This window comes from Adelges cooleyi, unplaced genomic scaffold (genome assembly GCF_023614345.1).
Source record: "Adelges cooleyi isolate 19-005CV unplaced genomic scaffold, UGA_ACOO_1.1 ACOO_flye_CR_arks_rails_tigmint_CR_PRNA_2, whole genome shotgun sequence".
Taxonomy (NCBI): Eukaryota; Metazoa; Arthropoda; class Insecta; order Hemiptera; family Adelgidae; genus Adelges; species Adelges cooleyi.
Genome location: NW_026095860.1, coordinates 8,194,316 through 8,206,711, shown reverse-complemented (window position 1 = coordinate 8,206,711; position 12,396 = coordinate 8,194,316). Strand labels below are relative to the sequence as shown.

The window sequence follows — 12,396 nt, the reverse complement described above, 5'->3', positions numbered from 1 at the left end:
ATTAACCATATATTTTATACTACTCAGTAGTCAGCACTCTAATGTTTTACAAATTATTTTACTGTACAATTAAAAAAAGACAAAATAAAGTATATGTCAGTGGAATTTTTGAAAACATTCTCGTTAAGGGTTCACTTCTAAATTTACCTATTATTTCTACTAAATAAGTCACTAGTAAATGTATGTAACAATAGTCAAAAGTCTTTACACATGAAATTCACAATACAAGCGTCAAGGCCAGCTTTGAAGGCTACGCAAGTCCTTAATTTGTACAATCAAAAAGAAAATGATAATATCCATATTATAGATTAGAATTGTGTACAATTCAAGTGTAATCCATTAAAAAAAAAACCAGAAAGAAAGAGGACTGGATAGCAATTTATTATTAATATGATTCATTTCGAATAACAAATTTCATATTGTTAGTACTTAACAGCCTGCGGTCGTCGGGGCCGCGTGAGTTAGTTAGGAAAATCGGAAATTTTAGGGGTTACCAATTTAAATAGGCTACTATCGATTAGAAGAGTAAGTAAAAACAAATTTTGTTTTTTACAAAGTCTAGCATGTATATTAATTTTATGTATTTGTATATTTAATATTTATCTATATGTACCCTATCTATGTTTGCAGTTATTACCTTACAACTTGGCGGCTAGTTTTCTATTCTCAAAAAATATTTACCGATGACTTATAAACATTTTGGTGATGCAAAATGACTTTACGGGAAAAACTCTCGTTGAGTGGTCAGATTTAGATTCTTTTTTTATTTGAGAGAGAAAGATGTAAAAAACTACAGGACACATTGGACTATAATTTGAAATACTCAATTTCTAAACACTATAATAAGACTTAAAAATTCAACTAATTTTTGCAAATAGTTTTCTTCGTTTTTGGTAATATAATTGAACTCCTAAGTTCGATGCGATCTTTAGGAATTCTTCAATCTTTTAATTCTTTTTCAAACTAAAGTTTATAAAAATCGGATCACTCCACGAGCCGTAAGTTTTTCTCGTTAGTAATTTTTCATCACTAAAATGGCTAAAATGTATTTTTTTTAAATGTATATATTCAAATTATATCTTAAAGCTATAGTATAAATTAAGCTGAAAATTATTAGACATAATCGAAAATACAAATTTAAACATTTTTAAAATATATATTGCCTATATTTTGCCCCTTAAGAGAAAGCCCAGTTCAGGCGGTTCACAAATGTTCTTATCACATTCAAATATAGAATACAGATCAGAAAAACTGTTATCAACCAATGAATGAATAATAAATAATAATATCTATAATATTTATAATAGTATCTTATAACATTACAATTTATGACAAAATTATTGCATTCCGTTATTGAATAAACCATACATTTTCGTGCAAATAACACAGCATTTTTTAACTTGTCTCACTGTTGATGTTAAATGGATTTATGTTCAAGTGATGTTTCACTAAAACAAAACAAAAATAATTCATCTCATCGGAGTAAAACTTCACCATCAAATCCAAAGGCCAGTACTATTATTGCAAAAGCAGTTACTGTTTACAAACTAGAAATTAGTTCTCCTTCACTTGTTGGTAAATATGGTTTGGCGCTGGCAGGAGACAAAAAATTAAATTATTATCAAATTTTAATATATGGGAAAAATGTATGTCTCGTCAATCAAGTATTAAGTAAAGATTTTGTATTTAAAGTATGTGAAAACAATCATGTGGAATTTCAATCTTCTGAGAAATGGCGTTTAGAGTTTGCTAACACCAATGATGCCATAGAATTTAACTCACATATAGCACTTGTTTTATGGAAACTTTATGATTCTAAAGCATTATTTTGGTTTGACCTTTATTATCCCATTCGCACAGATATCACAGCTAAGCTTAGTAGTGTTGTAGAAATCATATATACAGCTAATACGATTCAAGGTAAAATCCTTGGCCCTGAGGTATCTAATAATATTAAAGATGATAAAAACTTAAAAGTCAGTATTGGTAAGAATGGTTGGGAGAGATCTTTGATGGGTGTTAATATTGGTACTCGGAGGATTATATATATACCAGTATCAGAAATGGGGGCCTGGAAAATTCTCACAGATGGTCATCAAAGTTTATGTTTGACTATAACTGTAAGAAATGTATATGAAATAAAAGAAAACAATAAAGTTGAAGGTCCTTTAACTGACACACATCAAGATGTAGCAGCAAATGAACCTAGAAATATTGAGAATGAAATACTACCTAAAAAAGAGAACGATAATCAGAATTGTGCAGATACTGTGACCATATCTAAAAAATTATCCATAGAAATACTTTCTGATGAATTGAATAGACTTAAAATTGAACATTCCAAAACAAATGAGAGATTAGAAAAATTAGAATCGTTAGTAAATAAAACTAATTCTAATACAACTATAGATAGTGCTAAAAATATAGATATAGAACTAAAAAAATCATTGAAGTTCGTGTATAAAAGTTTAGTACAGAAATTTCCAGCTGAGCAAACATTTTCCGGAAAGGAAATTCAATCAATAATTAAAGACATTTTTTGTAATGTCATAAATTGTCCAACTCCATCATCTATTTAGTTTAAAAGACTTTGGAAAATGATTGATTAAAATAAGTTAAATATTTCAAATTATATTAATAATTATTATTGTCAAGACTTGTGTTATACAGTTGAGCCTATACTTATGTAAACATATTTATATTATATTGTTATATTTTTGTACAATAAAATTAATTAAATAAGTGCTATAGAGTATATTATCTGAATGTTGTATAATATAATATAAAATATATTAATGTTAATATGAAAAAAGTGAGTATTCAACTTTTTTAACCCATTAATACTTCTTAATAGTTTTTTTTAATACCTATTAATAACTTAATATTAAAAAATATCTTGTTGTTTCCTAATTGAAATATATACACACGTCACAAAATACCCATAATTAAGCATTGACAACTTATGTGTCAAGTAAGCAGCTATTTCATCTACTACACAGGTATAAGAAATATTGTGATTGTATACTTAATTTGTTTAATTCCAACACAATTAAAACAGTGTAACAGAATATTCACTATAATTATATTCACTTCAATTATAATGTAAATTATTTTTGATTAATAAAGGTAAAAATATAATAAATTTAACTAAAATGTACAATCTAGTAATATGTATACAATATACCTATACTCGTACCAATACTTCGTTCGATAAGGCAAGATATCTACTGCTCACATATTTTGGATGGTAGGAGTGCAATGAGTTATGACTGATTTTGGTTACTTCTATTGCCAAATGGAATATACATCTACATTTAGTTTAAAAATTTTCTATTTTGAATTTTGAGTAAAATAAAACAATTATAAAATGTAGACAAATTATCTCAGATAATTTATTGTATTACAATATTAACAGGCAACAACAAAAATGTCAGACATGGTCTTGAGATGAAGTGTCCATAACACTTGATTTTTGTTTAAGTAAAATTAATTTAAGTAAGAATATAACATTAAAGATTAATAAAAAAAGTAATTCAGGTTTTCAAGAGTATAAATATATAAATTATGGACAATTTTAAAACACATCAAGAAATGGGAATGTAGCTTTTTGTGGTTGAGTCAAATCAATTAAAAAACATACTGTTCCAGCTAAACCTTCATACAAACTGTACAAACTGTCTGGTATTCTAGATCCTTTTTTACATTCATCAGTAAACATGAATTCGCCAAACATTAACGCTCTATTTAAATGTTTTGTATCTCCAGTTAATCGATATAGTAGTAAAAAAACATAACCATTTCCAGCTATTCCATGACAAATACCTAAAAAAAATCATATTTGTTTAATAATTTAACTTAAAAATATTTTCACTGTTAATTTGTATTAGTAAAAATATACTTAATAATTTTACCAGGGCCTTTTTTTAGTAAACCTTTTTCCCACACTAAATCACCACATTTCAGACAAGATTCTAAATAAGTTGGTTCTTTAAAAACTAAATATGCTTTAGCGAGTAGATACACAACACCTATAACAATATTTTTAATTAAAACTATAAATATCTTAATATAATCACTTTATATAATACACTATAGTTTAAGATATTAAAACTATTATTTAGTTATCAATTTAAGCATTATTATTTAAAAAATCAATGTACCACACATTATCATTTACCAACAGAAGTAAAACTTAACAAATAAAACAATTTTTACCTGGAGCACCATGGCACCAATGAACAAGTTCATCCCTTTCAGGTCTTTGACGAGGACCTAGTTCATCTACAGCACAGGCAAAATTACCATTAGCAGATTGTAAAGATATTAGTAAGTCTATACTCTTCTTTATATCATGTCTTGCCGACTGATTGTTATTAATGAATTGTGGAAATGAAATTAACATTTGTAAAATTGTACATAACCCATGGGCTGCACCTATAAATATTAAATAAACAGTTAAAACTTAAGTTTAATTAAATACTTATATGACTGGTCACCTAAGTATTCTGTATTGTAATAAGAATACATTAATGGAAACATGCTTCTTGTTCTTCTTGAATATTTACGCCCCGATTCTACTATTGCTGAACACAACTCTATTACATCTTCATTAGCTAATATCTGTTTCCCAAATATTTTTTCTAACCATAAAACTCCACTGAGATAACCAGCACGTCCAACAAATAACTCATCACCGCCAGGTTTGAAAAAATCTATAGGTTTACATATACTTGCTCCTTTTTTATAACTTTCTAAATATTGAGTTGCCAAAACCTCATCACCAAAATGATGATAAACTGCTGCGGACACTGCATTTACACCGGCTTCTCCGCAAATGAACTGACATGCACTTTTTGAACTGGAATGTGTAGCAGCTCTTAGGTTTAGTATTTCAATTGCTTTGTTGAGGAACCTTGCAGAATCGTTTTTGAACCCATCAGATTTAGCCAAGTTTAAAAACATGTACGCAACTCCAGTAGAGCCAGTGTAGAGATCATTGTCATTACATTCTGCAGAATTTTGACCAACATATTCAATTAAACTATGCAACCTTTCGCGCCAATAATCCAACGATGTGTTTAGTACAGCTGGTGTAGTGTTTGAAAATGTATTTTTAAAGTAACGTTTTGACATTGTTAAGTTGACAACAAATATTTGAAAAGATAAAAGAACAAGAGACTATTGTACTACCTATACAATGTACAAGTATATAAAGGTATATTCATAATTTAAGTTCGTAAACAATAAACTTATTGCTTTTAAAAAAAAAGACTAAATATTAAAATGATTACTTATTTTCAATTATTAAATACTAATCATTTGTCAGTTGACTCAACTCTTATCACTTGTCAGTAATCAGAACATAGAATAGCCCGGTGAGAGCATAGACCTATTAAAGATCTTTCTTTATAGGTCAATGGGTGAGAGTAGCCGGAAAGCTGCCATAGGTTCCCAGAGTCATAGGTTCCCAAGCCATCTTATAGTATATTTTTTCTTATCAATAGCCCTATTATAGTTATTATAGTCTTTGGGCTATAATATATGTATGACGTCATACCGTTACGGCATATTAAATTATGGCGCAACTCACTGTTAGTCAAGATTTCCCGGTCTTTTTAATCACAATAAAACTCATCACAATTCACAGATGTTAAAAACTTTTGAATTTTGTTCCAACTTCAAATAGTTTTTTTAATACTTAAGAGTGAAGACTGATTGGTAAATAGTAACCATGGCTAACTAACAGTTATTGAGCCATGATATTAAGCATAATTTAGGTTTTTTTAATTTTTAACTAGATACTTTTTTGAATAAAATGTACTCAAAATTATAATCTTAATTATTTATATTTTATGTTTGTTATTTGCTAAATGTTTAGTAAATTACTATTTTTTTTGTTGTTATTTTATAAATTCTAGGCGTTGTAGACAATTTTGATTTTACTTATACGTATTAGAATGACTTTATTTGAATGCAAAGGAGTGTTAGTTGACTTTCCTTATGAACCATATGAAGTACAGAAGCATTACATAGAGAAAGTACTTGAATGTCTCCAAAATGTAAGCTTATCTTAATATGTAAAAACATAAGTTTCTACAGTGTTTCTCTATTATTTTCTATAGGGCAGTAATGGAGTTTTAGAATCACCTACAGGAACTGGCAAAACTTTATCATTATTATGCTCATCTTTAGGATGGTTAATGGCCAAAAAAGCAGCGATACAAGCCAATCGAATGGGTATTTCAGAGAAAAATATATCTATGACAGTTAATATGGCAGCAGGCATAGAAAAGAATCCCAATAGTGCTTGGAGTAAGTTGTAAAAATTTTAACTTTGATGCGAAGCTAAGAAGGTATTATTTTTACAATACTGTGTTTTTATCATGTCTGTAAATAAGATAATATTTTCTTTACTTGATTAATTTTGACAAGAGCAGTTTTTATCAAAACTGAGTTATACATAATTGAATTTTTAGTAATTTGAGTGATACTGATAAAGAACTTTCAAGAAAATGCTTTAAAGTGTATCTGGAGTGTGCTGTGTGGCTTCTGTGATGGTTTTATACAAAAAAAACTATTCCTTAAATTTGTATTTGGGGTGTAATTTTTGGATATAATAGGGTTTAACATTTTGGATTGATAGATTAAGTGTCAACTTATAACAGTTTTTAAAAATTTTAACCTGTCTTTTAAAAAATGGATGAACCAAACTATTTTCAAAATGTTTATAAACACATTTATTGTCTATAATCACCATTTTCCATCTATAGATTCTCATTTATTTATTTAATTATTTCATAATTTGTTTTTCTAACTAGATGGTGTTATGCGACCACCACGCATTATTTATGGTTCTCGAACTCACACACAATTAAACCAAGTAATGAAAGAACTTCGACGAACTAATTATAAACATATGAAAGTTGGAATAATTGGATCCCGTGACCAATTGTGTATTCATCCTGAAGTTGTTAAGGAATCAAACTCATCTGTAAAAATAGCCTTGTGTCGTGCAAAAGTAAGTGCACGAACATGCCATTTTTACAATAATGTCGAAGCAAAATCTAAGGAAGCATTTATTGAAGATGGGATATGTGATATAGAAGATTTAATTAATAAGGGGAAAAAGTTCAATTGTTGTCCATATTATGGGTCACGGGAGTTGCAAAAAGATGTAGATATACTATTTACACCTTACAATTATATTATTGACCCTAAGACGAGGAAAGCTCAAGATATTCAGCTTAGTGTATGTACTAAAATCGATTTTTAAATAAAAAAGGTAAATTTGTAATTACTAACTATTTGTAATTTTTGTAAATAGGAAGATGTAATTATACTTGATGAGGGGCATAATGTAGAAAAGATGTGTGAAGAATCATGTTCAGTAGAAATAACCAGCACTGATATAGCGCTTTGTATTGATACAGTTACTGATGTAAGAATATTAAAAAAAGCTAAAAATAAAAACTTAATTTAACTCTTTTAAAAATTTGGATGTATAGATTATGAAACTCTTATATAATGAGAAAAATACTGAATTTTCGGAAGAACCAATTCAATTGCGTCCAAGAGAATTCTCTGATGATGACATATGTACACTAAAAGCTTTGTTTTTAGAAATAGAACAAGCTATTAATAATATTGAACTAAATAGTAGCACAAATGACAAGAAAATGGAAGGGTCATATATATTTAAGCTACTTCAGAGTGCAAATGTCAGTAAACCAAACATTCAATTTATTTATATTTTTCACATAATTTATTCATAGATATTTTTTGTTTTTTTTAGATAACACCTGAAAAAATGTCTACATTTATAACCTTTTTAAATGCCGTTATAGTTTATCTGTCGTCATCCAACTCCAACTCGCCTCAACAAGCTAAAGAAGCATGCTTGTACAAATTTCAAAATTTTTTGGAGTGTGTTTTACAAAGTTTAGGAACTAATAAAGATCCTAAAAATACTGATAAATACTTCAGGGTAAATAAATAAAAATAATTTTAGATTAAATAAAGAAATACACTTTATATTAAATACTCGGGGTTTACTTTATTAATTAGTTCATTACTATAAATAAGTTAAATTACCGTAAAACTAAGATACTTAGGACACTAGGTGATTTGGAAATCTTAAAAATATTTTTTAAAAAAATAAGTGCAATAAATTTGAAGTATAAGAATTTGAATCACATTTTATTTTACAGAGTACTACAAAATACAAGTTCCAAATTACTCAGTGTCACAATTAACTCAGTTTTAGGATAGTAGTAAGCTAATAACAATTATAAAATATATTCTAGAATTAACTTTTCTTAGCAAATCAAATTTTCATTCTCAATTTGTTGAGAATTTCTTAAATTTGTTAATAAACATATTTTAAATACATCTTTTCAAGTAACAGATTAATAAAAAAATAAATTTTGTTAATTGTAATTAAGTTAAAATGTTTCATTTTAACTTATATGAGTGTTACTGGTTTTAGACATATATACAATTAGAGCAAAACAAGTTCAAACCAAAGAATGATGCAAACAAATTTAAAGAACTAAAAAAAGGCAAATCGATAAGTTTTTGGTGTTTTAGTCCAGGATTTGGGTACTATAAATAGTGAATTCAATTTTAGTATTTTTATTGAATTTAACAATTACATTTTTTTAATTAACATAAAATCATAATAGTTTCTTTTAGATAGTTAATCTAAATGTACATGTTTTGCAGGATGAGAGATTTATTGGATCGTAATGTTCATTGTATAATATTAACTAGCGGTACATTATCTCCACTAGCCGCCACTATTACTGAAATTGGAATTCCTGTTGAGGTTCAGTTACAAAACTCCCATGTCATTAAAGATAGTCAAGTTAGTATACATTTGTAAATTAATTAATCATTGTACTTCAATTTATTTAACCAAGTCCTAATACAACCAGCGTAAAATATTAATTACTTTGGTAAACCATATTATTTTTCTAGGTTTGCGTATCAGTTGTTAAAACAGGACCAAATAACAAACCACTTATATGTAACTACAGTAGTAGGTAATTATATAAATTGGATTTAAAATTTTTTAGTTTAATTTATATCATTTTTTTTAGGAACAATAATGACTTTCTTATAAGCTTAGGTCAAACGTTAGTGAATTTTTCTCGAATTATACCAGGTGGAACTTTAGTGTTCTTTCCTTCATATCCATTTTTAGAACAATGTGTAAGTCATTGGCAAGGATGTAATATTTGGGCATCGATCACTAAACTTAAGGTAGACTTCTTAACAGATTCAGCGCCACAGCAGACACCAGTGTTTTTTATATTTTTTTTTTTTATGTTATACTCATCATTTTATAATACGATCAGGTTAGGTTTATATTACTTTCCAGGTGTCAGATGGACCCCAGTACTGCCGTGGCCTGAGAGAATTAAACGGACAATGGTGTCTGCTGGCATTAAACATGTTAATATTAAGATATTTTTTTAACATTTAAAATAGTAAACTTATAATTTTTCAGCCAATATATGTTGAACCAAAAAATAGAGATGTACTTAAAAATGTAATAGATGAATATTATAAAGCAATTCAAGAAAACAAGGGTGCAATGCTATTTGCAGTTTATAGAGGGAAAGTATCTGAAGGGTTGGATTTTTCCGATTGGAAAGCCAGAGCTGTAATTATCTTAGGTTTGCCTTATCCTCCATATCAAGATCCTAGAGTAGTAATGAAAAGAGAATACTTGGATGAGATTCGGAAAGAAAACAAGCAGGTAACATTGAAATAGAAAAATATTCATTATCTAGTTGGCTGTTAGTGAATGTTATTTATAGTGTCTATCTGGTCAAGAATGGTATAAACTAGAAGCCATAAAAGCTGTTAATCAAGCAATGGGTCGAGTAATAAGACATGTTGCTGATTGGGGTTCAATTATATTTTGTGATGAGCGTTATGCAAGTCAATACATAAAATCACAACTATCTGCTTGGCTTCAACCTCATATCAAAATACATGAGCAATTTTCTTCAGCTTACAGAGCAAATGTGCAGTTTTTCAAAAACACAGGATTGACGGTAAATTGTATTTTATTCAATTAAAATTATAAAAAACATTCACATAGGATTTAAATTTATATACTACAAAACTTTTTGTATGTATAATTTGTAGATGCCGTCATCTATTTTATTTTCAAAAGCAGCGTTTGATGAACCAGCTCAAGCTACTGTTATAAGGTCAATAGAATCTGTCAAACGTAAAGAGCTTGAAAATGACACTTTAAAACTCTATGAAAGTTACCATACTGAAAATGAAAACGTAATTAAAAAAGAATTAAAAACCAGCGGTAAAAGTCTATTAGAATCAGTTGATAATTATGTGGAACAAAAAATAATCAACACAGTAGCTGAAAGTCAATGCTTAAAAATGGACATAAATTGTGAGGCAAGACCTTTAGCGAAAAAAAGAAAATTAAAAATAATTCCTAACAAAATTGAAGTAGTTAAAAAAGAAGATGCAAAAAATAAAACTATCAATTTTATGAGTAAAGTAAATAACTATTTTTTTATTGCAATTATTAGATATGAATGAAAATGAGTTTTTTAAATGTTAACTAGATTTTCAGGAATATGATTGGTATTAATAATATTTTGCATTTAAAAATAGGTTCGATCAGTTCTAAAAGATAGCACTGTTTATTCAAGGTTTGTAAGCATTGTTAAAAAATATATGACAGAAAAGAATTGTGATGATTTTATCAAAAATTTAGAAGAATTATTTCCAAATAAGAATCCAGATGTTATTGGTATTTTGGATGGTAAGTACTATAAAATAGTTCCAGGTTAAAATGTCCAGCTTACAATAAGTCTAACAATAGTCTGGAACAAACATATCCAAATAAAATGATATTCAGTTGACAATAGTAAACGTCCCAAGAATAAAATGTATTTCAAAGTTTACCATAATAAGGCTGATGAGCTAGTTAATATAATTATTTTATCAGATCATATAATTACTTTATTTAAATTATATCATATCCGATAGATCCAAGGTATATATTAATATTTTACCTCTTTTCTATAAAATAATTGTATAAAACTTTTTTTTTTATTTACTGTGTAAAATTAATGTTCAATTCTGAAAAACATATTTTATTAAAGAATTTTTTCTTATGAATGTGTTAAAGCTTTCATGGATTGAACTATTATTTGGGTAAATTTCAGATATATTTTAGTCTTTAGTTTTACACTAGCTTTTCGGATTTGTTGCTGAGTCCATCCCCAGAGCGCTAGTCACTGTTCTGCTATTGGGATTATCCATAACTAGCACTCTGAGGATGGATTCTGCAATGAGTATGAAATGTCAGCAAAAACTGAAAATATGGATAAATCTGAAAATGATCATAATTTGATAATTTCAGCGTATAAAAAGTTATTTTGTCTTGGAAAAAGAAAATACCTCCTTGCCTCTGCATCAAAGCTAAAATGCACAAATAAAGTTCTAGTCAGCACAGTAATGATAAAGGGATTTACTTATTATTATTATTATAAAGTTTAATTTCAGAATCTATTTAGTTATTTAGTAATTTTTCCTCAGTATATTGGGTTTTTTTTTATTCAAATAATCACAGAAAATAATATTTGATTAATGTCTAACCTAATCATATGAATTTTTTTTAATATATAGATTTAAAGGATTTTTTGGGAAAAGATGTTCAAAATCAGTTTTATAATTATTGTACAGAGTTAAAAAAACAAAGGTAAACCGATTGTATTATATAGTAAGACTAGAATTTTACATTTGACTAAAAAACTTATCGTTAACTTGTAATTATTTGCTTTTGTATTTTATCATGATGTTTATTTATTTCAACCACCAGAATACATCTGTATTCTGGTTTTGGCATATTGTAAAATAAATTGTGTACTTAAAGAATTAATAAATGTTGAAACTATTACTTTTGTATCGTTCATTATTAAATAGTTCTGATGAGAGAGACAATGGTATTTATTAATTTTGTCTAAATATTTGGTATCAGATTTCTGCAAATTAAAAAATTAAAGATTGCAACAGAGTTATTTGAATGTGGGGGGTATCTGTAATGTAAAAGTTAATTATAATTATTGTAAATAGGGTTTTTAACTATATTAAATTATTCTGTCATTTTAGTCAATTATATATGGCGTGTAAAGTAACAAAAACGTGTTAGCATTTATAAAAACAAAACTTTAAATTTTGAAAACGTTTTCCATAATTAAAACACGAAAAGTTTGATGTTTGTTTGCATTTTTTAAATAAGAGACTAAATTTGCTAATTAACCTTCAGCTCTTTTTGCGTTTGCAATATTCCATGATATAATAATCCATACTAGAGATAACACTATAAACAAAATTAAATAATTATTTGTATTA

At 27.4% G+C, this 12,396-nt stretch overlaps 3 protein-coding genes across 4 annotated transcripts; 2 read left to right on the top strand and 1 right to left on the bottom strand.

Moving 5' to 3' along the window:
• The first annotated feature begins 1,279 nt into the window (after nt 1-1,279).
• On the top strand, nt 1,280-2,698 carry LOC126833555 (uncharacterized). The gene has a single exon (XM_050564972.1). The coding sequence runs from the start codon at nt 1,422-1,424 to the stop codon at nt 2,577-2,579; it is 1,158 nt and encodes a 385-aa protein (XP_050420929.1). The 5' UTR covers nt 1,280-1,421; the 3' UTR covers nt 2,580-2,698.
• A 426-nt stretch (nt 2,699-3,124) lies between these two features.
• On the bottom strand, nt 3,125-5,538 carry LOC126833528 (lanC-like protein 3 homolog). Its single transcript, XM_050564928.1, has 4 exons — nt 4,497-5,538; nt 4,216-4,434; nt 3,912-4,028; nt 3,125-3,822 (listed from the first exon to the last, which is right to left on the bottom strand). Exons 1-4 carry the CDS (start codon nt 5,131-5,133, stop codon nt 3,575-3,577), a joined length of 1,221 nt encoding a protein of 406 aa, XP_050420885.1. The 5' UTR covers nt 5,134-5,538; the 3' UTR covers nt 3,125-3,574.
• Nucleotides 5,435-11,941, top strand: LOC126833524 (regulator of telomere elongation helicase 1 homolog). 2 transcript variants are annotated; one of them, XM_050564920.1, is made up of 16 exons: nt 5,435-5,718; nt 5,919-6,059; nt 6,123-6,312; nt 6,819-7,249; nt 7,325-7,438; nt 7,506-7,718; nt 7,793-7,984; nt 8,486-8,598; nt 8,722-8,863; nt 8,977-9,041; nt 9,099-9,261; nt 9,509-9,760; nt 9,822-10,061; nt 10,156-10,533; nt 10,651-10,801; nt 11,671-11,941. In XM_050564920.1, exons 2-16 carry the CDS (start codon nt 5,958-5,960, stop codon nt 11,745-11,747), a joined length of 2,823 nt encoding a protein of 940 aa, XP_050420877.1. In that variant the 5' UTR covers nt 5,435-5,718; nt 5,919-5,957; the 3' UTR covers nt 11,748-11,941. The 2 variants fall into 2 exon arrangements, with proteins under 2 accessions (XP_050420877.1, XP_050420876.1); XM_050564919.1 differs by lacking the exon at nt 11,671-11,941 and adding an exon at nt 11,405-11,588.
• Nucleotides 11,942-12,396: the final 455 nt, after the last annotated feature.

Bases quoted from the DNA above. Each gene is read 5' to 3' on its own strand.
- LOC126833555 (XM_050564972.1), top strand. From the start codon at position 1,422: ATGGATTTATGTTCAAGTGATGTTTCACTAAAACAAAACAAAAATAAT.
- LOC126833524 (XM_050564919.1), top strand. From the start codon at position 5,958: ATGACTTTATTTGAATGCAAAGGAGTGTTAGTTGACTTTCCTTATGAA. The intron at 7,250-7,324 runs GTATGTACTAAA...TTTTGTAAATAG, and splicing joins CTCAAGATATTCAGCTTAGT to GAAGATGTAATTATACTTGA. The intron at 10,802-11,404 runs GTAAGTACTATA...TGATAATTTCAG, and splicing joins TGTTATTGGTATTTTGGATG to CGTATAAAAAGTTATTTTGT.
- LOC126833528 (XM_050564928.1), bottom strand. From the start codon at position 5,133: ATGTCAAAACGTTACTTTAAAAATACATTTTCAAACACTACACCAGCT. The intron at 4,435-4,496 runs GTGACCAGTCAT...TAATATTTATAG, and splicing joins TTACAATACAGAATACTTAG to GTGCAGCCCATGGGTTATGT. The intron at 4,029-4,215 runs GTAAAAATTGTT...ATATTGTTATAG, and splicing joins TTGGTGCCATGGTGCTCCAG to GTGTTGTGTATCTACTCGCT.